Source organism: Diadema setosum, chromosome 3, assembly GCF_964275005.1.
Source record: "Diadema setosum chromosome 3, eeDiaSeto1, whole genome shotgun sequence".
Lineage (NCBI taxonomy): Eukaryota > Metazoa > Echinodermata > Echinoidea > Diadematoida > Diadematidae > Diadema > Diadema setosum.
In genome coordinates, this window is record NC_092687.1 from 7,199,777 (window position 1) to 7,225,896 (window position 26,120).

The following is a 26,120-nucleotide window of genomic DNA, read 5'->3' on the forward strand; positions in this document are numbered from 1 at the left end:
ACGTTTCTCTTACACTGAAAGTCGGAAAATCATTGCCCAGTAAAAACGCTAATTTCTGCTAATAGCTTCGAAATTTCGGCAGTTGATGGACAAAACATTAGACTACAAAATCATGCCAAGAACAGAAATCTGATTGTTTTGAGCAATTTTGATGATGTGACTTCAAACTCGACTTTAGGATCCTTTTGTGGTAGCGGGTCACATATGTTTTGTCGAAAAATGATATAAACTTTGAACTATATGAACTAAAGCTATTGTGAGTGAAATAGATTTGAACGTACAATCTTAACCTGCGGCTTGTTGTTGGTTTTGTGATACATGTGGACACATGTAGGACCTTTGATCATGGTGATTGCATTCACACAATAGATTTGAAAATATCAGCAAAACGAGTGAAATTTTCAGTATCCTTCTGAGGTCCACCCGGTCCACACCCCGATGTGGTTGACTGGAAAAGGATCCGGGTCCGTCCAGTTGATGAAGGCGACTTGGTTGCCATGGCGACCAATCATGAGACGGCCCTCGTCAAAGGTCAACCAGAAATGGTCGTACGTCGGAATGCCAGTTAGAACGGAGTCGAAAAAAGATGCAGCTATGTCGACGGTGCATGCAGTTGAGTACGGTGTTGGACATTCTCGCTGTACAATTACACGTTTCTTGTGTGCGCCGATAACTGCTTCCACAGAGTGTGAAAATAAAAAAAGAGGAAGTACATCTTCAACAACACAAACTAACAAGTATGATGGGTGAAGGATGGAAGATAATGATTTATTAAAGATAACACATTTATTTTGGCGATCTGCGTGTGATCACGGATTACCTTCTCATTTTGTACTGATTTTAATTCCTTTTTAGATTCTAGAGCTCCACACTCATTTGCATGTATGGTCGGATGAGACCAATAAGGGCTTTATCGCAATTTCGGGGATATCGGGGGTATCGTCGATGTCCTCTACAATAATCATGGTGTCAATTTTGATTTATGTTCATTTTCAGTATATCATTAAAAGTTAAAACTACAAAGACGCTATTGCACCCTATATCCATATTTGAACATTGCTTATGAATGCACCCACCTTCTTTTTTTTTTCATGGAAATTGACTCCTCCGTTTCTCTGCAATCTCAAAACTTTGCACGCGATAGCCCTTTCTGATGCTAAGCTGACTGTATATTAGATATCCCTGTATTCTCTCTTCATTCATCAACATTCATGAACACGAGATCTTGATTTCATGATGTCATCACTCTCAATAGGGCGATTGAGATAAACGTTGTGATTATTATTATTTGATTGTTTTAGGTATTTTTGCTATGTCATGGAAAAAAAGCGCCTGCTTGCCCCGTCCATGACTTCCCCAAGCAGAAGCAAACTATTTGCCCAAAGAAATATAGAGAAAACGGTTTACACCTGTACCAATGCGGTACATCTTTTGTAGATTTTTGCTCTCACTGGACAAGGCAATATTCGCATCGTGGTTGGCGCTGACCTCAAAATCGACGACCAGCGCACTTCCAGACAGTTCGACATCGAGAAAAGCGAACTCCTTATGTGGTCCCCCAGAATCCTCAGTGTAAATCACTGGGCAGGCTATGATTGTAAAGCAAGGGGAATATCATCAGGAGTTCACAATCCAAAAGAAAAAAAAATGTAATTACTGTAGTTTGTTTTCTAAAAGTTGTGTGTATAGGCAATGAAGGACAGGACCGATATACTGTTTTCTTTAGGCATAAAATGTCATCAGAGGGTCGGTTATGTACAATTATGAATACATACTTGTACTGATTAACGTAATGATATAGGCTTTTGTAAACTGCAGACTTGATAACATTTATGTTTTATTTACCATTTTGTATCTTATTAACAAACGCTTGGTGGAGTCTGATTTAAAAAGTCCCCTAATCGCAATTGGAGAGAATAGTATAGAAGAAAATAAGAATATAATTATATTAGATGGATAGAGGAGGAGAAACATACCACATTGTGGTCCAAAATAATAATCTGTACATGCACACTTGTAGCCAGTTTCAGTCTCGTTACACGTACCACCGTTTTGACACGGGGCCGACGCACAGGCTGAATTGAGTAACAAACAGATGACAAAAAAGGAAACAAAAATACAACGCAATTACACTATTAATTCAAATCATAATATTTAAAAATAGTTCAATTATCTATACACACTTTCGTCATATTCGGCTCATCCACAAGGCGCTTCATTTTACAAAACCTAGTTACAGTTAGATATTCTCCACCATTCCATCGTAATCGCTCAGAGGATAAAATAAATGAAGCAATGATTGGTAATGTGACAAATCATGCGTATTATGTCGAAAATAAATGATTAAATTGAGTCCTTACCATTTTTAACGGTAAAGTCTCTGACTAATGATTGATAATCCTAAGCTGCTGAGGAAGATCGTGTAACTGCTTGATATAAAACTTCACGTTTAGGTGCCTTGTGATGCAGATCGGCATATGACTTACGTGGGATACAAAAGATGTAATTCCTTGTTCCTTTCAGCGTAGGATGGAGCTGAAATATCGCCATCTCCTCATCTGGCATCAACCTGGGTACCAAGGCAACCGTCTCTCCGCTAGGGAGAGTCAGCGTTCCACACCATGTAACATGCCATTGGCAATGATTTTTTCGCGTTTTAACCGATAGGGTTCCAGAAACTTTCAAAGAAAATAAAAGAAGAATTAAGTTGCCCTTGTATAGTGATTGAAAAGGAAAAAAAAAAATCGTACGGGGAAGATTATGTGTTAATTCATTTAATGTGAAGCAAACAGTAAAAAATAAACATCAACATGGATACAGTTAAGTTATGAATGAAATAGGTGAAGAAAATGTCATTGCAATTTCATGTTGATAAAACTTCATGGAATTTTCACTGTTTGCGGGTTAACGACCTTATTGCCTATGAAAGAGTCACAGCTTGCTTTCATTTTTTTTTTCTCTCTCTCTCTCCCTCTCTCTCCCTGTTTTCTCTGCCTCTTTCTCTCTTTCCTTACAATATAAAGTTGACGACCGGCAGAGAAGCAAAGTATGTGACTTCAAGCTTATAAGCACCCAAACAATTCAACATAATTATTTTCTTTTTTGAACTATGTATTATGTCATTATATAAGGTCTTGTGCAAAGTTATTGTGTTTTGTTTTCAACAAACGTTATTTGTATTGAGGAGAGGGATCTTGTAAATTCTGTCGCAACTGCCAGCATTTCAGGTTTCTGAGGGGTATCATTCGGTATTTTTTTTTCTCTCTCTCTCTAACTGCCAACTTTTCAGGTTTTAGAAGAGTTTAATTGGATTTTTTTTTTCTTTTCTCTGGTTTGTTTCGTTTGTTTGCTTGTTTCTTTGTTTTGTTTTGTTGTCATTTTGATGCTAAAGGACAAGTTCACCTTCATGTAGACATGTGGGTTGAGTGAATACAGCAATATTAGTAGAACACATCAGTGACAGTTTGAGGAAAATCGGAAAATCCGTTCAAAAGTTACGAATATCTGCTCAGTAACGGTTGGATAAGAAGACTACTATAGCTTGTGATGTCGCATGTGTACAACGATAAAAAGAAAGAATAAAGAAAACTTAACATATTTCCTTTTTTCTCCCATATCAAAAGAACACTCGACTTCTCTCTTTTAGAAGACAAAGGGAATGATTACTCTTTACATATGTCAGCAACAAGTCGAAGAAATGTGTACTTTATTTAAAAAGTAAAGTTTTGTAAAATTCTCTTTTTATTTTCCTTACATTGTACGCATGTGACATCACACATTGTAGTACTGCCCTACTTTGACAAAAGGAAGCAAGTGACATTTCTATAGATATTGACCTTTTTTGGTTATTGATTTAACATATTTGAGGTATGCTCTATTTAACTGAAAAATCCAAAAGTTACAATTTTGGCCCATTTCTGAGATATTTGGGTAGCAAAAGGAAGCAAGTGCTCAAACTTGCATGAAAAAATTGGAGAAAGGAAGCAAGTTACAGCTTCATGATATGACTGTCGCTTGCTTCTCTTTGCCAAATCATTTATATTTACACACAACCTGAAATACTTTGACAAAAGGGAGCAAGCAACATCTTTATGACATGTTTGTCACTTGCTTCCTTTTGCCATTTTTTAATGTTTGCTACAAATCTATAACACTTTGGCAAAAGGAAGCAAGTAACATACTCATGATAAAACATGATTGTCACTTGTTTCCTTTGCCAAACTTGTACATAATCATATCTGATGTAACGGAATTAAGCAGAAATAAATCAAATCAAATCTAATCAAATCAAAATCAAATCAAATTATTTATATTTGCACACAATCTAATTCTTCGGAAAAGGAAGCAAGTGACATCCTTATGATAATTATGATTATCACTTGCTTCCTTTTGCCAATTTTTTTTTTTATGTTTGCTACAAATATATAATACTTGGCAAAAGGAAGGAAGTAACATACATTTGTAGGGACCTACTCATGATATGATTGTCACTTGCTTCCTTTTGCCAGATTTTTCATGTTTGCACAAAGAAGCAAATTGAAAACCTGAATATAAGAACGACCCAAGTCCAGTTTTTGGCCGAATTAAGTTTGACATGGGAAATAGTATTGTAGCCTATACATAGACTCATCTTGTGTATAAATGATAAATCCTAATTACCCCCGGAAGTTCCTGAAATTAATGAGTTAAATCTTATATGAATGTAAAAATGAAGGACTTGGGTCATTCTTACATTCATATAGACATAGCGCCCCTTCTCATCCTTCTCTTATCTCTATAGCAGAATATCATGTATATGATTCAAAGAACGACCCAAGTCCATCACACAAAATGCCCACTCCACAATTAATGTAAATGTTAATTTTCATAAATTTATGTTCTAATTTGTATATACAATGTTGCTTTCCCATCACAATTGAATAGAATATTATTGGACAAATAAAAGAGATATGAAGTTGTTTTTAAGTTTACTCGAAGTGGTCTTCCATGGACTTGGGTCGTTATTATATTCATAATACTCAATTACATCTTCATGATATGACGGTCACTTGTTTCCTTTTGCCAAACTTGTACATAATCATATCTGATGTAACAGAATTAAGCAGAAATAAATGACAATTTTAGGTTTTCTTCTGGATTAAACAGAAGACACAGTGCACATGCACAAATAAAACAGATACCAAACCACAAGCATAGAACATACATAGACATAGCACACTATATGCTGTACAATGCGAGGTATTTTTAATATGCTTGTTAGTGTGAAAATGTAAATATGAAATTCAGTACGCTGTGTGTGAGGAGAAAACTGTCAAGTGTGTCCAAAAGTGTCCTCGTATTTGTTAACAATTCGTATTATATGATTCTGGTAATGTCCGTCCCTTTTCAATGTTTTTTTGTTTGTTTGTTTGTTTGGTTTTTTTTTGAGGGGGTTGCGAAATATGCTTTGCATGTAATATTGTCTTGTATTTCAAACTATACTGTTTAACAACAGTGTTATTTGATATTCATGGGCAGGTTTTATGTATTATTTATAATTTCGTTGTTTAAATTACCTCAATACGGCCTGTCGGTAGCCATGGTACTTTTATTTCTATCTTAAATCGTTTACATATAAGAAATAGTATCAAATATAATTATAGAAAGGTTGATTTATTATCCAGAACTAGGCATCTTCGTCAACTGGCTTTACCACTTTTCGCTATGTACACGGCTTGTTAACAAGAAAAAAAAAATCCCGAAAAAGAACAAAAAAAAAAAAGAAGAAAGATCTGCACTCCTTTTTTCCCCTCGTTTGCGGAGGATTCAAGGTTGTTTGTTGTTTGGGGTTTTTTGACACACCCAAATCCTACTGTGTTACCTGACATGCCTTTTTCTGAGTTGAATCATGATAATAATTAGATTCAAACCAACAAAATATCCCTAGATCTAAACAAAGCTAATGTTATGGTGTTTAGTAATATAATTACTCATTTAACAGATTCAATTTCAATGAAAGGGGTAAAATAGCTACAGGCAAATTTAATTGATTGTAAATTATTTTGGCAGGAACAAAAAACACAAAAAAGGGCCAGCACTGGAATTTTAAGGTTTCCCATATGATGTAATAAGTACTTTGGACAAACGTTTAGATTTTCACTATCATTTTGTGTACTTCATGTTTAAACACTCGTTTTGATTTTAAGGTAAAGTTTGTTGAATATTTTAGGGATTTTAAAAAAAGATCAGATGTCAATCAATAACAGTAACGTATTTCCAGTTCTCAAATAAATTGTAAAAGACTGTGATTTTGGGTTTCGGGAAAAGCTCGATGGGATTTATTGCTACCTGCGCACTGCAGGTACACAGTATCCCACAGTGTGTTCGCAATGTGTTCGAATATACGACTACGTGAAAACGCTCGAATTATACACTGTGGTGTGGTTTTTCACATAAGATGACCTGGTTCAGACTTAACTGACGATTAGCAATGTGTTCTAAGTGTTCAAACGCTCGGATTGAACAGAGTCAAGAAATTTCACACTTTGTTAAACAGTGCGTGCACACTGTGAAGCATTGTGTTATTTCCGGTTTTGACATCTTGTGTGGAGGTTTTCTACTTGCAAAATGACAAATAGGGAAATGGCAATTTATAGGAGAATTTTGATATCAGGGATCGCCCGATTGTTTCTATGGGTTCTTGCGTCAAAATCTCTCAATAAGTATTTTATTTCGGCTTCTCTTGTCTCAAAACATAAAGTTGACATAAAAGCGTGCATTGTGGTTCCCAAGTTGATAAATTATGAGAAAATGGGAAATGGCAGTCATTTTGCATTTCCGAAAATACTCAACAGGTTTCTTTTATATTTCTGTCGATTTTCACAGTTTTGTCAATAAGCATTCAATTGAGTTACAATCTACTGCAAAGCAAGAACAGGCATTAAGAAATTAGGACGTTGCGTTGTCATTGGGGTTACCTTACCTGCCAGAGACTTATGTTTGACTTTGTGCATTATAAATGATTGCATCATTTTCATGCAACAGGGACCAGGGAGCAGAATTCCCGAGACTCAATGTATAACTCAGGTCTTAATGCGCCACCATGTAAATGCCTTGTGTGCAAAATTATTTGGAGCCGGCAAAACATGCATGCTATTAGAAAACATTCTGTTTTGGAAAACTGTGTGATATTACACGTGATATATATTTATGCTGGACATGAAATGAATAGAGTTGTACAAAAATAACCCAAGTTTATTTGCTTGATTTGAATTTCTGTGACATTCTATTAATATTTCATTCGAAAATAACCAGTAGCTGTAGCTGTAATAAAGAATTAGACTTGCTTGATTTATTTATTTGTTTTTGGTTAGTTGTTTGTAATGTTTTTTTTTTCTTTTTTTTTGTACATAAAACCGTTTCCTACCAAATGCCAGGCAAAGTAATTACCCCTTATAGTAATGGAATCAAGAGTAAAGCTTTCAATATACCTGGTACGTTCGGATTTATCAATAGGTTTGGGAAGATCTGTGCGTTTTTTTGTTAGTAAACTATGACACTCCGTCGACTTAACTGTCGGGCGTTGGAACGTGGCTCATAAAGTGGTAAATTTACTGGCACTGAATATCACACCATTCTACCACAAGAGTGGAGAGTGCATAAACGAATTCATTTGTCTCAATGTCCCTTCGCTACTGATAAAATTATTACTAGATCGTTATGTGAGGCACAAACTTGGCAATCGCCTTATTATGTTCGCCATCTTTAATGACAAATATGTTCATTCTTTTTGTCCGCTCTTGACAACTTACAGGTAAACAAGTAGGTCATAGTATCAAATCCTGCGCAATCTCTTGAGGTTTGATACAGCTCTATAATTAAAAAGATTTTACATGCTATTATCACTAGTTGGAGACATTAAATCTAATGACAATGATTAATGATTACACCGATATGAGTAGGAATGTCTATTATCTATTATGTTCTTCTCCATTCACTTACACATGACCTAAAGCCTTCAGAGTGTAATCACATTTTTATTTTCTCATTATTTTGTTTGGAATGTTTTTCCACTCTTTCCCGGTTATGAAGGGTTGTTTTTGTTGTTGTTGTTGTTGTTGTTTTTTTTTTCTTGTAAGCAGTGTTAAAATTTCGACACTGAGTACTGCTAGGGACATTTCGTTTAAAGTGCGTAGGTGCATTACACGCTACCATGTTGACCATTCGGTGAATTAATTCGCCCGAATTAACCACGCCTTCAACTAGTTCTTATCTTCTTGTGTGTGTGTGTGTGTGTGTGTGCGTGTGTGTGTTGTGTGTGTGTATGCGTGTGTATTTTTTTATGAAGGCTATCGTAACAATTCCCTGCTTCATTACCAAATACCCATAGCCAGGGTAAAATGCTGGGACTTGGAAGCGGACATTAGATTTGCCCTTGAGACAGCCGAAAACTGTTCACGGATTGCGGACTCAAAAATTATTATAATGAGAAGGCATTAACGTAATGGCATCCGGAGGTCACGATCATGTGCTCTGCACGTGAAATTCGGAGCTGTTCAGCGTCGTGTAAAAAAAAGAATAAATAAATAAATAAAATCACATCGTCCCCTGCCAGTGCTTGGTTTAATTCTGAAATTCCTTTTGCATTCGTGAACGATACCTCACTCACGGTTTGATACAGTGCGACATTATTTCGGCAAGTACTTCTCTGATTTTCCATTTCAAGCTTTTGTAGAGTACACCCTTAACGTTTTGCCGCTTTAACAAACTCAAAATAGCAACTAATCACAACCTCAAAAGTGATCTAAATATCAAAATTGAAGAAGACAGGAGAAAAGGTAGTCACTTTTTGGTCACCGTCGTAAGAAACTTCCAGTAAATCCACGGAAAGAAATTCAAAGCAGCTGATAGCTCCCGGTATGGAAGAGCTCTTGAATACCAGTGTAGGAACATTCATTCATATTTCAGAAGCTGAATGGGCTACAACTTCTTCCATCACTCATACATCCCGTAGTCGGAGCGGAATTCCGTTTTATCATCGCATCGTTGTGGCGCTTTGTCTGTGCCTTGTCACCGCTGTCGGTTTTCTGGGCAACTCCCTGGTGTTCACGTCTGTAGCGTTTTGTAAGAAGCTCCACACAGCCACGAACGTCCTTATCGTCAACCTGGCCATCGCCGACTTCTTGACCTGCGTGTGTCTGCCTTTCCTCGTGATCGGTCTCGTCAACCGTTCCGGCGAGTACCCACTGCCCGACGTCGTCTGCATCGTGACAACAGGGTTACTCTTTTCGTGTTCCGGGGCAGCCATCCAGACACTTGCTGCAATATCCATTCTCCGATGGTACGTAATCACGAAAGGTGTTCGTGGTCGACGAGGTTTCAATGAACCGAAGAAAGCGATTGCTTGTTCGATATTCACATGGGCAACGTCGATTATATACGTGGTCGTTCCGGTTCTCTTCGGAGTCGGTAAACTTGGCTATTCCAGGTTCTACTCGCTGTGTTCCGTGACGGATTCAAATCCCTTGGTTCACTATTTTGTTCTTATCCAGGGAAGTGTCATCATTCTGACCCTGATCGTCACGGCCGTATTCTACGCCCGCATTCTCGTCTTCGTTGTCAACCACGGTCGCAGTTTTCGCTCTAAATTCCCAGTGGTTGACCGCGAGATTCGTTCAGGGACTGGAGGATGTGGAGCCACCAAGGGGCACTTTAATTTCAATGCAGCATTGCAGGAGAGGGAGGTGAAGATCACCAAAAACTTGTTCACCATCGTCTGCGTGTTCGTCGTCTGCTTCCTACCGAGCGGGGTCAATTTTGCGATTCCTGGAGCAAGCGTCCTGACCCTCTATGGGTCGATGATGATGATGGCCAACAGCGCCCTGAATCCTATCATATACGGCTTGAAACATCCGAACTTTCGTGACGTCTTCGGCAAGATCATACACTGTCGTCTGTCCGATATTCCGGAACCCAGCAGACGCCTTTGCTTCAGATTCATGAAACCTTAGGTTGGGATACTTCTTACCGCCTCAGCACAATATTATAAGCAGACACCATCTCTACCAAAACTACACCAATCTACATGTTGAATTAGCGTTCCCAGTAATTGTCGGAAGTGTTGTGAGCGATAGACTTGAAAGTTCTACAGTCACCATAAACTCCTTAACTCCATATTTAATATATGAATTAAAAAAGAAAAATAAAAGTGTCAAGCATCTGGAAAATTTATGGTACCCGTGTTGTTATGCCGCAGATTCGAGTCCTACATGTATCTGAGTGAAAATATTTTGTAGCAGAAATTTCGTCATTATTTTTGGTTACAAAATCGATGGGAAGCTGTGATACGATGAAGTCATTTGCTGGAATATTCATTACTGCTGTTAAAGCACCTTTTGTTTTGCACACAAAAATAGGGAATCATTGAAATGTCATAACTTTCTTACTGACAGCCCCATTTAGATAGGATATCTTTTTTTTTTTTTTCCGGCGTTGTCCTTATAAAATTTTAGTCTTTTCTGTTACGCAACTTCAAACTTGTCTTGAATTCCCCTTTAAGTACACATTTTGAAAAGCCTAGTGTTGCCTCATCTTTCATACGTATTATAGGAATCCTCACATAATCCTTGCGATTGAATCAAACAGTACTGTTAACATATCGAAGCGTCATGATATAGAACATGCTTTTGGATTTGATTTGATTTGATTTGACATATTCTCTGTAAACCGATGGCATTTAATGTGTCATTGGTTAACCTTATAAAGCCCAAGGGGGGGGGGGGGACACAATGTGCCCCCTACCAGATTTTCATTCGCCACTCCTTCGCCCTCCATCCAATTTTAACAAAATTTGGTGACTTTTCGTAAAATCTTACTCCGTACGTTTTGATATATAATTTAGCCATATTTGATATTGCTGGTTGCCATGGCAACCATAAACTGACAACCATGTCAGTCAGATTTTTTTTTTGTATTTTTCTGTTCCAATTCCAATCTACAATATTATAATGTATGAAATAGGCGTTTCTTGGATGGAATTTGCTGAAGAAGCAAAATGTGAAGTAATTACGGCTCTGAAATGCTTCACCTATTATTTCCTTTGTTTTCTGTGCCAACGGCATAAAACAATAGATATAACAGAGATACTTGAAAATAACAGTATTTTCCAAAGATTGCCATTCTATTTTGTGTCATTTTGATTCCTTCACCCAAGTTATACCTCTAATATCATTTGTTTATCACATTATCAATCTGCAAACTTAAAATTCCAATATTATGGGAATATGAAATATGATTACTATGCATGTACCTATCCAAACAATACATCACAGGTCTCATAATGTATTTCTTTATTTTGTTATGAATAGCGTCCCCATGTGGTGACCTTGAGAAATTTCAACAATTTAATAATGAGCCTTGACTTGCACATCATTTGTGGCAAATATGAAAAATATTGGTCTATGATAAGACATATATACTGGGGATAAAGAAATTATACAGAAAAATCATCTTTTCAACATATTTCCTATGTATCTCTTTATATTTTGGTAAATAGCGCCCTCTATGGGTGACCTTGAAAAAAATTCAAGTATGCGGTCATGTAGAGTATAAATTGCTCTACCCTTGTGCCAAATATGACGATGAAGCATCAAACAATAACAAAGTTATATAGGGCCTGGGAAGGGTCAAAATAGCTTGGGCTTAATAGGGTTAATACTGTCGTATCGGTCAGTCAACAAGAGCAGCTTTCTTGTTTATCTACACAGAGAGAGAGAGAGAGAGAGAGAGAGATGAATTATGAAAGAGAGAGTGTTAGAGAAAGTGACAGAGAGAGGGAGTATAAATCAGGTGACAATGCTTTATGTGCCATGCCATAATGGGAAAATGACTCTTTAGAAAATTGACATCATGACTGATACGTTTTGCCTTTATCAGTGTATCAGTGTATTTTTGGCAATCTTTCAAAGGTACTTTGATATATTTAGTTTATTTGATGTATAATATCTATTATGCTTTACGATATCTTTACGATGTATCAGCAGGAAATGATAAAGTGTGACCATGCAGCACAAAACCAACAAAAAGTCGCACCCATTGACTGTACGTGAGAACGTGAGTCAACCAGATCAATTTTGTGTTCTTTAGATTTTCTGAGAGAGCTATCCTTCCTCTACACTATTCTTTACTTTAGGATCATAACATACATGGGAAAGTGCGTTTTCAGCAGTTTTTCTACAACCTTTTTCGGGGAACAGTAGAATGATCAGATATGAGTTTTAGGCCCCTTTTCATTTTTTTGAAGTACTTTGCACACTCTTCGCTTTCAATTCTTATAACTTTTTAAAGGATAACTTTACTGCTTTAAAAGTTGACATTGATTATGGACAGAATGTGTTAGTAGAACATGCTCAGTCTCCACTTTATATAAAACGGGCAGGAAAGTATGTTTTTTTAGCAGTTTATCTCGAACATTTTTGGTAGAATAGTGTGATTAGGTGTGTCTTTAGAATCCCTTTTTCATTTCTGAAAAACCTTGTCCACACTCTTCTCTTTCAACTCTAATAACTTTTGAAAGGATAGTGTTACTGCTTTGAAAGTTGGCATTAATTATGGACAGAATGTGTTAGTGAGGCATCTTTGATATCAGTTTAATCTGATAATCCCTTCACTGTTGTTACTGTGGTGGTTTACTTCCTGTTTTTTGTTCCATTCATCGCACAGCCAGCACGGTTTGGTAAAGATTAAGCGCTTGAATAGACACTGTACTCCAGAACCTCTTTTCTCAGTTCACACTTTTCCTGAGTTTGTGCTTTCTTTCCAATATTTAGATAGGTTAGGACAGTCCATTTGATATGAGTTAGACATCATGTTAAAGCTTAAAGTCTGCTCTTTCAGAATATGGTCTTAACTAAAAATTCATGTCTGGCGACTTTTTGTTTGTTTTGAGGTGCAGGGTCACATATAATGTGTGTGTGTGTATGTGTGTGTGTGTGTATTTTTATGTGTGTGCCGTAGTAGTACTAGTACTTGTCGTAACTAAAAAATACGTTTTATGTAATACAGAAAGATGACATTGGGCTATTTTCAGAGAACGGTCAGCCTGAGACAGAGAAATATTCCATCTACCTGATTGTGCCCTTTTACTTGACTTTACTCTATTAGATAAGACAACGGCATGAGATATGACATATGATTTATGCTTGCTGTACATAAATTAAAGGTTTTAGTCGCCACACTTCAAATATTAATTTGTCGGATATTATGTTGAATACCATTATCATTCTCGATATCGTGGCCATATATTTTTAATACATATACGAATACAATCATACAATAAACAGGTCAACCAATATACGAATGCAGGTTTGTATTTAGGGCTTTTGTTTAGGGTTTCTTCTACAAATTTATGATCCGTAACATTTAACATCTGGTCACCTGTTCGATATTGTGGTCACTCCCTATGAAGGCAAAAACACACTGTCCATTTTCTCTGTTCATATCTAACACATATCTCGGAGCGACAGACCATGTCTTGAATATGAAGAGAGCATGGATAATTGGTTTACCTTTCTGGGAGTGAGTAATTAAGTTATCAAAAAGAGTGGCCATGTTGAATGTTATGGACCATAAAAAGTTAGAAAAAAACCTAAACACAAGCCTGCAGTCATTCAGGCTGGCCATTTCACATCTCTTCACTGACACATTCAGTGTGCCTTCCTGTGACACTCAAACTGGGGAAAATAAGTGAAATTTGTCATTGTTGCCTTTAACGTTTATGTGCTAAGTCATGCATGCCACTTGTTTAGTTAACATAGATAGATATAGATGAATGGAGAAGAGTTCTTCTTTCCTCACAACTGAAACATTGCACTCGCCAGTGGTGGCAATTATGAATGTGTAGCCTTCCATGAAGAATTTAAGCATTTTCAGCTGGCTTACTGGAACCAACTCGATATCTTTATAATCATAATCTTTGCACGCTGTTGTTTTTTTTTCTGATTTATTTCAGCATAAAAAATGATAACGAAAATTTAATCTACCACAGGTGTGCTTGAGTGTGCTCGTAAAAGAATTCCATAATTTCTATTTCGTGGTGCTTTATACAGTTTTGTAGGCAAGAACAAAAAAGTTTGCTATAGTATTGCAAAGTGCCTGGTCGGATACAGGTATTCCGAATTACTTGAAATACCAAAGTACAAGAAGTGGTAATTTTTAGAGTTTTTGGCCAGCAAATAGTTGATTTGCATGGGATTTTAAATTGCCTGTGTTGAAAATGCATATTGACGTAGTATGAATAAGCAAGTGCTTGATTCTGAACACATTATTCACTCCGATAACCATACCAATAAGTTAAACACACATACAACTATATGTATAGTTTATTACAGGACGTCGGTCATTCAGCTATTGATTATCCGTATTCTCTGTTATCGGAGGTCGACTAGCTAACGTTATTTTTTTTCTATTATTGATCTAATGTAATTTTGGTGCCAAGTGTCACTCAAAGCAACACACATTCAACCATTAGTAAGCAAATACACAACAGGATATATCCACAGTGGACTGCAACTCCTTATAGTCAGTTCTGATGTCAAAGACCAGTGCCGTGTTTGGCTTTGTCCCTGAGTGCACAACAGAGGTTTACTGTACAATACAGCGACAGCAATGGACTAGTCGAAATATCAATCTCATCGGTCAATATCAATCAAAGGATACACTTGAACAGACATGGAGGGATATCTTACCTCCATTCGTTGTATTGCCGTGTTATATGAAGTATGAAACATTACAATACCATGTAGATATGTAGAATGTCAATAAAGAACCCAGTGAAAAACATTTGTATATCCTCAGCAAGATATGTTACAAAGTGTTTTGTTTACGCATACTTATTCATCTGGATATCCAACAAAATCGATTATGCAGATGTCCTGAAGTGGCCGGATAATCCAGGTCTAACTGTTTGAAGTTTCAAGAATCAAATTTATTTTATTCAGTTTCATCAGATAAACTCAGAAATTATATGCAATGTTTAAACAGAACATATTTGGGCTTTTTTCTTTTTTTTGGGGGGGGGGGGACAAAACGTAAATTAAAAAAAATTAACAAAACGTAAATAAATGTAAAATAACAAATGATTAAAACCCAATTTCATGATTAAACATAAACATAATTTACATAATAAATATGGGAATGGACATGGAGGGTCCGACTAACAAAGAAAAAACAACAAAACAAAAACAACAAAAACAAAACAAAGCTTGTACGATATGAGACCCTAAAAAGACGTAGAACAGGAAATAACGGATTAAATAAGATACACTCCTATACAAAACTACAGATAGAATTGAAGGGGTCGGTGCAATATAGTGCTAACTCACACAATAGTCATTTTGAGATAATCGCTGTTGAATGTTTGGAAAGTCCATACATTGTACATTAATAAAACATGAATGCATGCATTTTTACCATCTTATAGGTTGAATTCAAATATTATATTTTCACGGAGGTTAGAGTGAAGGCTAAGGATTATGAAAATGCATATAACTCAATTTTGACAAAAGTGTGGGTTAGCACTATACTGCACCGACCCCTTCAATTGTAGTTGGATTCAAGGATCAGCGAATAGAGTGAAATTTCCAGTATCCTTCCGACGTCCATCCTGTCCACACCCCGATGTAGTTGACCGAAAGAGGAGACGGGTCAGCCCAGTAGAGGAAAGGTATTTTGTTACCATGGCGACCGATCTCTAGACGACCATTAGCAATGGCCAACCAGAAGCGATCGTATGTTGGGATGCCTGAAAGCACGGTGTTCGAGGACGCCACCATTGGACATTCTCTATCGGCTGAGATGGAATTGGCTCGTGGGCAATCTCGTTGGATGTACGACATCGTGTTGCCAGCACCCCCTAGAGCTGCTGGTCATAGGAGAACAAAAGAAAAAGCACAAAGATCTAGGCCTTTGCTTGTGCATTATTTTGATCCCTTCTTATTACACACATCTCGGGAGGTCAAAAAGTAAAGCATACATATTCATATTCGAAATAGCATCATAAAGCCGCTTCAAGTAAACGTGTGCTTGCATTACATTATCATGGCTGTTCCTTTTCATAAAGCCGCTTCCAGTTAAAGTGTGCTTGCATTACATTATAATGGCTGTTTCTTTGGTTGTGCTATTTTGTTTCTTGTGATCTTTCATCTCGATCAGTGACCCTCTTACAACAACAATGCAACAAGATAGAAATATTTATGCAAGTACGCCCATTTCTCTTCACGTATTCTAGACATACTGCTAGAGGAAGTGTCATTGTCATAATGTGTTAGACAAACATTTTGTGACTGTGTGTGTCTCTGTGTGTGCATGTGTGTTCATGTTTATGCGATTATTCATTCCCAAGCGTTATTTCTGTCGCCAGCTTGATACTCCGAAACGCCACGTCCGTTGCTAATCTAATGCACAACGAATACCTCTACGTAACAATGGGATATGATTGCACCAGATGCAACAAAGCGGAAAGGGTTAATTGATAAGAAAGCGTCATGGTTCAGGGAAGATATGGAAATCAACGCTCAACAGATTGCACATTAATCTAATGAATAGACAGTCCTTTGCAGCAGATACCATACTGCCTTTCAAGGACAGTAAAATTCAAAACATACTGTACACAGAAAAAGTTCCATGCAGTATGAATGTATTTGTTTGTGTGTGTGTGTGTGTGTTTTCCAGATTAGATGTTGGCTTTTCATTAGCAGAACTATGGTCAAGGAAAGCTACAAAAGCCCAGCAGTCAAGAAATCGGTAAACGTAATAGTACTGTTAACCATTGGTAGCAGTTATAAGAAAATATGTATTTAGATATCACATAATGTGTGAAGGTCAGTTGTATGTAAAATTTCGTTGTAAAGCCTAAACTATAAGGAAATATCACGATTTTTCGCAATAAACAATGACTGTTGGAGGTTTAGTTTAGAAACATTTTTCACATATTGTTCACATATTGTTCACATAATGTATATTTAACAATTAAACATGCAATTCGTTATACTGAATCAATTTTTTACATTGCTTTTTTCTTTCCCTTGTTCACGTTTGAGACCTATTTTGAAGCATTAGATTTTTTTTTTTCCACGGGGAAATGGTCAATTATGGCTTTAAGTAATTGGTTGTAATTTTTTTCTGTCTTGCTGAAACTCCCACTCCGATCTGAAATGAAAACAAACGAACACAAACCAAATAGATGTTCGACAATCAAGTGAAGAGTTTGTTCGCAAAAACCGATTAAGTCCATATTTGCCAATTGGAGATATTTGCGATTGAAGGTCAAGAAAAATAAAGAGAATAATAAGAAAATGTTTGCTTCTTTTGGCCATAACCTCAAAATGTACCTTTATATGTAGTGAAGAATATATCATTTAAAAGGTATTATTTTGTACTTTATCACAGAGACCGTAAAGAAATGGACTTATCGGTTTTTGTGAACCAACTTTTCAAGTCTTCAATAGACAAATGTATAACCGTAATAGGTTGACATACAAAATACTATAGATGCTGATGGAAAATTTAATCTATTGGTTAGGAATGAAGAAAAAAATAGCATGCTACTCGATGAAAACAATCAAAAAGAAATGGAGATAGCAAAATAATGGGACAGAGGGTTATTACGTAAAGGGTATCGTATTCCTAATACCAATTAGGTTTGATGAATTTGCGAAATCTTATCAATAACGACCATGGTTTCCATCACAACTACAAACACATATACATACATATACTCTCACACACCAACACACCCACACACACACACACACACAATCTCTCTCTCTCTCTCTTTTACACATACAGACACACAAACACAAATGTTGACAAAGCTAAAAAACACTAACGCAAAAGCAGAGGTGAAATAAAAGAGAAATACAGTTAAACCTGTCTAAAATATATAATTGCGCCCTCAGAGGCTGCATACATACTTTTTAAGGGCCTCTGGTTAGGTTGTGGAATTTTGCTACAAAACCGTCTTTACAGGAGGAAATCATGAGTTGTGTTGTTTCAAGTATGTCAGGACTCCATTCCAGGACATTTTGAGCAAGAATCAACGACATTTTGGTGAAATGTAAGTAAATCCGACTGGTATGTTATTCGCGTGATTGAACTTGCCTCCGTACCATAGCATTAAATATTAATAATATAATGTTCTTATATAGCGCAATTCAACACAAAATATGTTCTCAAAGCGCTTTACATACATACATACATACATGATATGAAACATAGTTACAACTGAAAACTGGCAAACCACATATCATAACGGTACAATTCTACTATACTACTGCAAAAGTTACTGAACATTGTACGCTAAACGAAATAAGTGAGTTTTCAATTATTTTTTGAAGAGTTCAGAGTTTTCTTGGGATCGGAGTAGCTGAGGAAGGGAGTTCCAGAGGACTGGACCTGCATAAGCAAAAGTCCTTTCACCGTATCTCTTGGTCCTTCTTGTGTTGACTTGAAGCAAGTGCCGAGAGGCAGATCGGAGATTTCTTGTAGGGACGTATGAAGTGACGAGTTCAGATACATAGTCCGGTGCCATATTGTGTAGAGCCTTGTGAACAAACAGAATGATTTTATATTGGATCCGGTATTGAATAGGGAGCCAGTGAAGCTCAGCGAGAATTGTTGTGATGTGGTCGTACTTCTTACGCTTTGTTACCAGACGGGCTGCAGAGTTCTGGATCCTTTGTAATTTACTAATTTCCTTGTCTGGAAGGCCAATTAATAAGCTGTTGGAAAAGTCAAGGACGGAAGTCACGAACGCATGTACCAGTAACTCTGTTATTCGCTTGTCAAGAAGGGTTCGGATCTTTCCTATTTTTGTCAGGGCAAAGGAAGCCATACGGCAGATATTGTTGACATGTTGATTCATCTGAAGATTGTTGTCCAGTAAGACACCAAAATCACGAACTACTGCAGATGGCACGACTTGGCACTCTCCGGATGCAATGGGAGTCAGGGTAGTGGAGGGCTTGAAATGAGATGACACATGGAGCACCTCCATCTTTTTGTCATTCAGGACAAGGTGGTTGTATTCCATCCATTTCCGGATATCTGTCAGACAGAGCTCAAGCTTCCTGATGATTCCATTTCTGTCAGTGGATTTCATAGAAATGTAGAGTTGGGTGTCATCGGCATACATCATACAGTCAAATCCATGAGCTTTGATGATTTCCTGGACTGGAGTGGTGTAACAGATGAACAGAAGTGGCCCAGTTACGGATCCTTGAGGGACACCCCATTTAAGTGGAATGGGGTCGGAGGTGACGCTGTTAACTGTCACTTTATGTTCTCTGTCAGTAAGGTATGAAGATAGCCAGGCTAAAGCTGTTTCGGCTATGCCGAACTTACCTTTCAGCATGGAGAGAAGGATCGCATGATCTATCGTATCAAAAGCTGAGGACAGATCTAAGAGGACGAGAATGGCTTCACATTTGTCGTCAAGGGACTGCAAAAGGTCATTGTGCACACGCACATACTACACGCTCAATGACTTTTGCCAGAAATGGAAGATTCGAAATTGGGCGATAGCTATTTAAGCACTCTGGATCGAGATTGTGCTTCTTCAGTACGTTATCATACACAGGGCCGGCGCAGCCGTGGGGGCCGTGGGGGCTCGGGCCCCCACACTTTTTGTGCACCATACAAAGGAATACATAATGTGTCATCACTTTGGGCCCCTACACTTTTTTTTTTTCAACCCGGACACTTTTGAAAACACTGCGCCGGCCCTGATACATTACTGCACAGTGTGACTGCATAGTGTGTACTGGATACAATGACGTCACTTATTCGTTATACCGTTCACGCCCTACGACAATTTGGAAAAGTGACAGCAAAACCACTTCCACCAAAAGAAACATGGAACTTATTGAAAGACCTAAACATTGCTAAGGTCACGAAAAGTGGATGCAGGGCCGGAATACATAAGCAACGACCTATCTGTCCAATTCTGACTAGAAGAGCGGCCATGTTTGCTCCTACACGAACGTCCAATCCTGCAAACCTTGTCACCATAGCAACCACAGTGACAAAGGGAAACTCAAGCGAACAAAAGCAGCGAAAAACTCTACCACCCGTGCTGTTGTGTAACCCCCGGTCTTTGAACAATAAGCTAGATGAGCTGAGTGTGGTGCTAGAAGACAACGCTATAGACGTAGCTGCAATCTGTGAAACCTGGTTTTCACCAAACATGCCAACTGATCTGATTAGCGTTCCTGGCTATCACATGGTTTCCCGACCGAGGGCACATCGCCGTGGCGGAGGTGTCACTTTGTTTCCAAAACAATGCTTCAATGTAAAGGTGGTTGACTGTGTCAAATTTCCCGATGAATTTGAAGGCTCATGGGCCACACTGTGTCCCCTTTGGCTTCCGCGAAGAACGTCATATATCACAGTTGGAGTATTCTACCCCCCCCCCCACAGCCCTAATGCCGCCACCCTAGTTGAACACATCAATGCTACAATCGACAGCCTCCTTACAATTCAGCCCAACACGGGAGTGATCATTCTTGGTGACTTCAACCGACTGGATTTGCAAGAAATTGTCTCAAATCGTGAAACAACCTACACGAGACAACGCAATCCTTCACAAAATCATCATCAACATCTCTGACATGTATGACAACCCTAATCGGCCTGAGCGACCACCGCTGTGTGATGATCAAACCTCACAACCACGTTCCAACTGGAAACACAACACGAAAACGAGTAGTACGCCCGATGCCAGACAGTAAGATCAGGGAATGCGGGTCATAGTTCTGAACCATGATTGGTTAGAAGTTTACGCCGCCGACGATGTATCTGAAAAATGCACTGCCCTTTACGACTCGCTCCACCAAACACTCCACAGGTTTTTTTGTTCCATCCCGCACAGTCAAAATGCATCAAGGGGATAAATCCTGGATTACTCCTCGCATCAAGCACCTCATTGCCAAAAGACAAAGAGCACTCTCAGACAATAAGCGCTACCTTTGGGCTCAGCTGCGAAACAAAGTCAAAAGAGAAATCAGAGCTGCAAAAGAACATCACTACGTCGATAGCATTCGACATCTGAAAAAGGACAACCCAAGTAAGTGGTTCCAACAAATTCGGGTGATGTCGGGAAAAAAAAAAATCCCTCACTGACAAACATTAGCGTTGATAACATCGCTGTGACTGACCACGAAGAAATCGCAAACGCTATCAAAGATCACGTCATCTCCATTGCAGACGACATGGAGCCCCTTGACAACAGTGCGTTGTTGACGTACCTCCCATCTCTCCCCATTCGCACTATTCAACCATGGGAGGTGTTCAATGAACTGAAGAAAATCAAAACGAAGAAAGCAAGCGGCCCAGGTGATATCCCATCAGGATTCATCAGCCTATTTGCTTTAGAACTTAGCCAACCCCTCACAGATGTCATTAATGCATCATTCGCACAAGCAACGGTCCCCATGCCGTGGAAGCAGGCGAATGTGACTCCTGTGCCAAAGTCATCTCCAACCACCATCCACAATCTCCGCCCCGTGGCCCTCACAGACCACTTCGCGAAAATCGCAGTTCACTTCATCGCTAAGGACGTACTACGTGCTATGATCAGTCGATTAGACCCAGCCCAGTACGGGAACCTAAAAGGAGCCTCAACTTCACATTACCTTGTCGACGTTATGCATATGCTCCACAGCCATACAGATAAACCCGCCACAGCATCGACGATATACTCATGACTGACTTTTCGAAGGCCTTCGATCGTGTAGACCACACGACAGTTATCGCCAAACTGCTGGACATGAATGTTCCCATGGATACGTGGAATGGATAGCAGACTTCCTGTCGTGTCGTCGTCAAAGGGTGAAATACAAAGGAAAGATGTCTAAGTGGCGTGAGACCATAGCCGGTGTACCGCAAGGAACCAAATTGGGTCCTGTTCTATTCATGGTCCTTGTCAACGATGCTGCAGCCGACATCGACGAAAACGACAACCTCGGTAGACATGTCCGACGTGTCAAGTATGTGGATGACCTCACTCTAGTAGAAACACGAGCAACAAACGCCGAATCGCACCTCTCCAAACATTGCAAGAGTGGTCTGCAACAAACCTGATGCGACTTAACCCCCAAAAATGTGTCACCATGGATGTGTGCTTTGGAATTAAGGAGCAGCTGTGAGCCAAACACCCTCATGTTAGACCATGTGACGCTGCGCAATAGCAAGACAGCCAAACTCCTCGGAGTCTTCGTACAAGCCGACCTTAAGTGGGATACACATGTGGAGTACATGGTGAAAAGAGCAAATAGCCGTTTGTATGTCCTAAGCACGCTGAAGCATCACGGTATCCCTGTCTGTGACCTCGTTACGGTATACGCCACTTTGGTGAGACCAGTGTTGGAGTACGCCGTGCCAGTGTGGTCTAGTGGTCTTACAGAGCGGCAACGCCAGGTGATCGAGCAAATCCAAAAGAGAGCATGTCGCATCATTCTTGGGAATACATATACCCGATATTCTGAATCGTTGGCAAAGTGCAACCTGTCATCCTTGGCCGACCGCAGACAGCAGCTATGTACGACTTTTGCCAATTCATTGCAACGCCCAACATCCTACACTGCATCATCTCCTGCCACCCATAAAAATTTATGATCACAACACTAGGAGCGGCACCCAACGCTCAGAGCCTCGGTGTAGAACAAGTAGATTCAGAAACAGTCCGATACCACACTTCACACGCATTTTGAATTCAGCAAGAGTTTTCTATGCGTAAGATTATACATGTATATGTTACGTTATGGATTTCACAGGAGGGTTACCCATACCAACAATATTAATCGTTATTATCACCTGGTGATTTGAGATTATTCAGGATACAATAATGCTTAAATTTTATGTATTTTTTCCTCATTTTTCCCCTTCTTTTTTTTCCCTTCTTTCTCCTTCTTTTGTTCTTCCTTTTTGATCACGGCAAATTTCTTGTATGAGTATAATTACAGTGAATTTTGTTTATCAGTTTTGTATGATTTTTGTGTGTGTTTGTTTCAAGGAATATGTTGTATCATATATGAATTCGATGATATCATAGGATATTGAAGGAGAATAAAGGTCAATACCTAGCATTTTTTTTAATGTATACTGTGCTTCTTTGTGTAACTGATAGATATTATGATATACACGGGTTAAGTCATCATCTTGTTTATATGTAATAGTGGTATTTTTGGTTTATTATTATTTCACACTTTCGGGTCCTTGTCACTGATTTTGATAATGGCTTGTGTATCTTTTGAAGTATCCAAAATTATAAGATATTTATGACAATGTATATAATATAGAAAATATGTTTTATTGTTACATATATGTAAGTATTAGAAGAAGTGAAGAGTTTGTTCGCAAAAACCGATAAGTCCATATTTGCCAAATGGAGATATTTGCGATTAAAGGTCAAATAATACAGGGAGGGAGTGAGGGAGTGAGGGAGAAAGACAGAAAGAGAGAGAGAGATAGAAATGGGAGGTAAGATAACAAAAAGATTGATCTTTGCAATCTGAAATGTATATTATAATATTGTGCAATATTAATCTCGCGATTTCTTTTTTAAAGGGAAGCAGTCCTGAGATTTTCACTGTAATGATAATTAAGAAGAGTAAAAAACATAACCTTTCACCAGTCTATACGCGTGGAAATGAAAAACTGTCTCCGTACGCGATTTTTGAAAAATAATTCCTGCAAGCGATCGTGTAAGAGCCGGCAAAAAGATGATACGTCATGCATGCCCTACTCACCAAGTTGACAGCCGTGCCTCTAAAAACCAATTTAAGTGTTGAAATGATTAGTTGCAATTTTATCATATAATGTTTGTTTGTGGTTTTATTATTTCAAAAAAAATATTTCAAGCTTAGATATATATAATTCATGAAAAATTGATATTGTTAACATAAATCTATATGTATTTTTAAACCAAATATACAATTAACTTGACATCAAATAGGCACGGTCCTTTTCTAGCTTCTGTCCGTGTTGCATACTTCTTAGCGTAGAAACCACTCTCGCGCGCGAATTCTTACCATACTAATGTAAACAGTACTCCGTCTAGCTGATTTTGCCGAAGATAACCTTTGCATGAGAGAGTCGAATTCTTCAAAGAAAATATTGTTTGTATCTCAATATTTCTGTAAGATGTCAGATATCGCCTTTCCTCGAAAAAAAAACAAACAAACAAACAAACAAACAAAAAAAAAAACTATGACGTGAGCCGGGAAGGGTAAACAGGGGGTCGTAGGGATATGATTTCGCTCCACTTTGCCGTGCATGTCCAGTCGGCACTGGCAGCAGCTAGCTCAGTGGCACTGTACTGCAGTTCAACCCCGGCTGCAGCCCCACGGTAAATGAAACATAGCTAGCCACTTTCCTTACCTCTCTACGTTTTTTTTTTTTTTTTTCCTCGGTTCTCTTCGAAGTCGATGCTCGAGGTGTTTCTGTTTTATAACTCATGTGAGCAAATGGTCGGGATTGCATCTGGCTTCAGGAGTTTTCTCGGTTTATAACCGAGGGCCACAGCCTGCCGGTCCACGTAAAAACATCGCTTCTCAAATGGTCCACGCACAGGTAGGTCACAACACGATATCGAGATTTTGTAGGCCCTAAGTTTCTTATGTTCGGCATCGTTGTACCGAGATTTCCCAGCTATACAGCTCACCTTTCACGATACTTGTGTGGGTCTGGGACGGAAAAAAAGGATTTTCCTGGGAAATTTTCTGCACGATTCGAGCAAAACTACTGATGTAAGATAGCCTGACCAGACGACGCTGAATGCGGTCGCCCCTATAGTGTACTACAATGCAGGCCTGTAGCTGTGTAGAACCGTGTCTACCTACAATCTGTACTATTACAACATGCATGAGCGGTGAGCGGCAACAGGGCTGCAGCTGCTCTTGTGATAGACTGGAAAAGTGTGAAGGGCAAACCGCGTACGGGGTATCTACCGTAGATCTAGTTGTACCGTCCACACGTGTACTGTGCGAATATAATACACAAAACACACACACACACACACAACGTAGAAACAATGTCAAATACTACTAGTAGTAGCCACCGACGTCTTCATGCATCCGGGTAACTAGGGAGCGTACGGATAACGAGCAGAACACGGCTGGGAAGAGTTGTGCCTCGGTGACGTCTGACTCTCCGCCAGGACTTGCTCATTAGCATATTCACCATGCAGATTCACACTTTTTCAACCAAAATTTACGAGCTTATTTGCTGATTTGAAAGTTTGTTTTCGGTGAAAGTAGTTCATTGGAGGTACCAACAACAACATATTTTTTTTTTTTCATTTCGTGAGGATTGCTTCCTTTTAAGTGTAATATTTTATATTTCATAGAATAAGTCGTACACTTCATTTGAGTTTGTTATGGATATTTATGTGCATAGTTCATCTTTTTGTACATGTATTCCTCTTTTGAGCTTTTTTTTATGTATTCTTTTATATTATTTGCTGTAAAACGTCACAATTCGGCCTTTGGTTGAGACGATGTTGATATCAATAAATCATTTCAATTCAATTCAATTCAAAACGGTAACCGAAATGACCGTTCTAGACATGTGGTTGTCAGAGATAGGGTCGCCAACATGGTTTTGGTGGTCGTTATAGCAGGTTTGATTAAGTTTTACCAATGCGATACATGCTTGGTAGAGCTGAGTTCTCTGATGATAGAGCGATGTGTGCGTCTTGGTTTGCGCTGACCTCAAAATCCACAAGAGACGTATGTGGCGGCAGGCGTAGTCCAGCAAAGAAAAAATTTCTTGCTGCGATACCTCCGTCTGGAGTGTGAATCACTTGCAACTCTATAATGATAGGAATAATAATGATAATAATAATAATAATAATAGCAATAATATAGTAATGACAATAATATCGATATTAATACAAGAAGTCGCAATAATAATACAAAAAATAAACATAATAATACATATTTTAATAGCGCGCTTTCCACTGGATATAGAGAGCGCTATGAAATGTCATCCCTGTACACAATAGGAGACAACATAATTATGTACAAAATAATAGGCAGTGGCACACCTACTGCGATGTTATAATTGACATGTTTTATAAATGTTAACGA

At 38.4% G+C, this 26,120-nt stretch overlaps 3 protein-coding genes across 3 annotated transcripts; 2 read left to right on the top strand and 1 right to left on the bottom strand.

Annotated features, from left to right (window-relative positions):
- Positions 1 to 401: 401 nt before the first annotated feature.
- LOC140226700 (C3 and PZP-like alpha-2-macroglobulin domain-containing protein 8) lies at positions 402 to 2,565 on the bottom strand. The gene is made up of 3 exons (XM_072307139.1): positions 2,487 to 2,565; positions 1,416 to 1,589; positions 402 to 673 (listed from the first exon to the last, which is right to left on the bottom strand). The coding sequence occupies exons 1-3, from the start codon at positions 2,563 to 2,565 to the stop codon at positions 402 to 404; spliced, it is 525 nt and encodes a 174-aa protein (XP_072163240.1).
- Positions 2,566 to 8,897: 6,332 nt separating this feature from the next.
- On the top strand, positions 8,898 to 9,989 carry LOC140226701 (somatostatin receptor type 5-like). The gene has a single exon (XM_072307140.1). It carries the CDS (start codon positions 8,898 to 8,900, stop codon positions 9,987 to 9,989), a length of 1,092 nt encoding a protein of 363 aa, XP_072163241.1.
- Positions 9,990 to 21,242: 11,253 nt separating this feature from the next.
- On the top strand, positions 21,243 to 21,737 carry LOC140226702 (uncharacterized). The gene has a single exon (XM_072307141.1). It carries the CDS (start codon positions 21,243 to 21,245, stop codon positions 21,735 to 21,737), a length of 495 nt encoding a protein of 164 aa, XP_072163242.1.
- Positions 21,738 to 26,120: the final 4,383 nt, after the last annotated feature.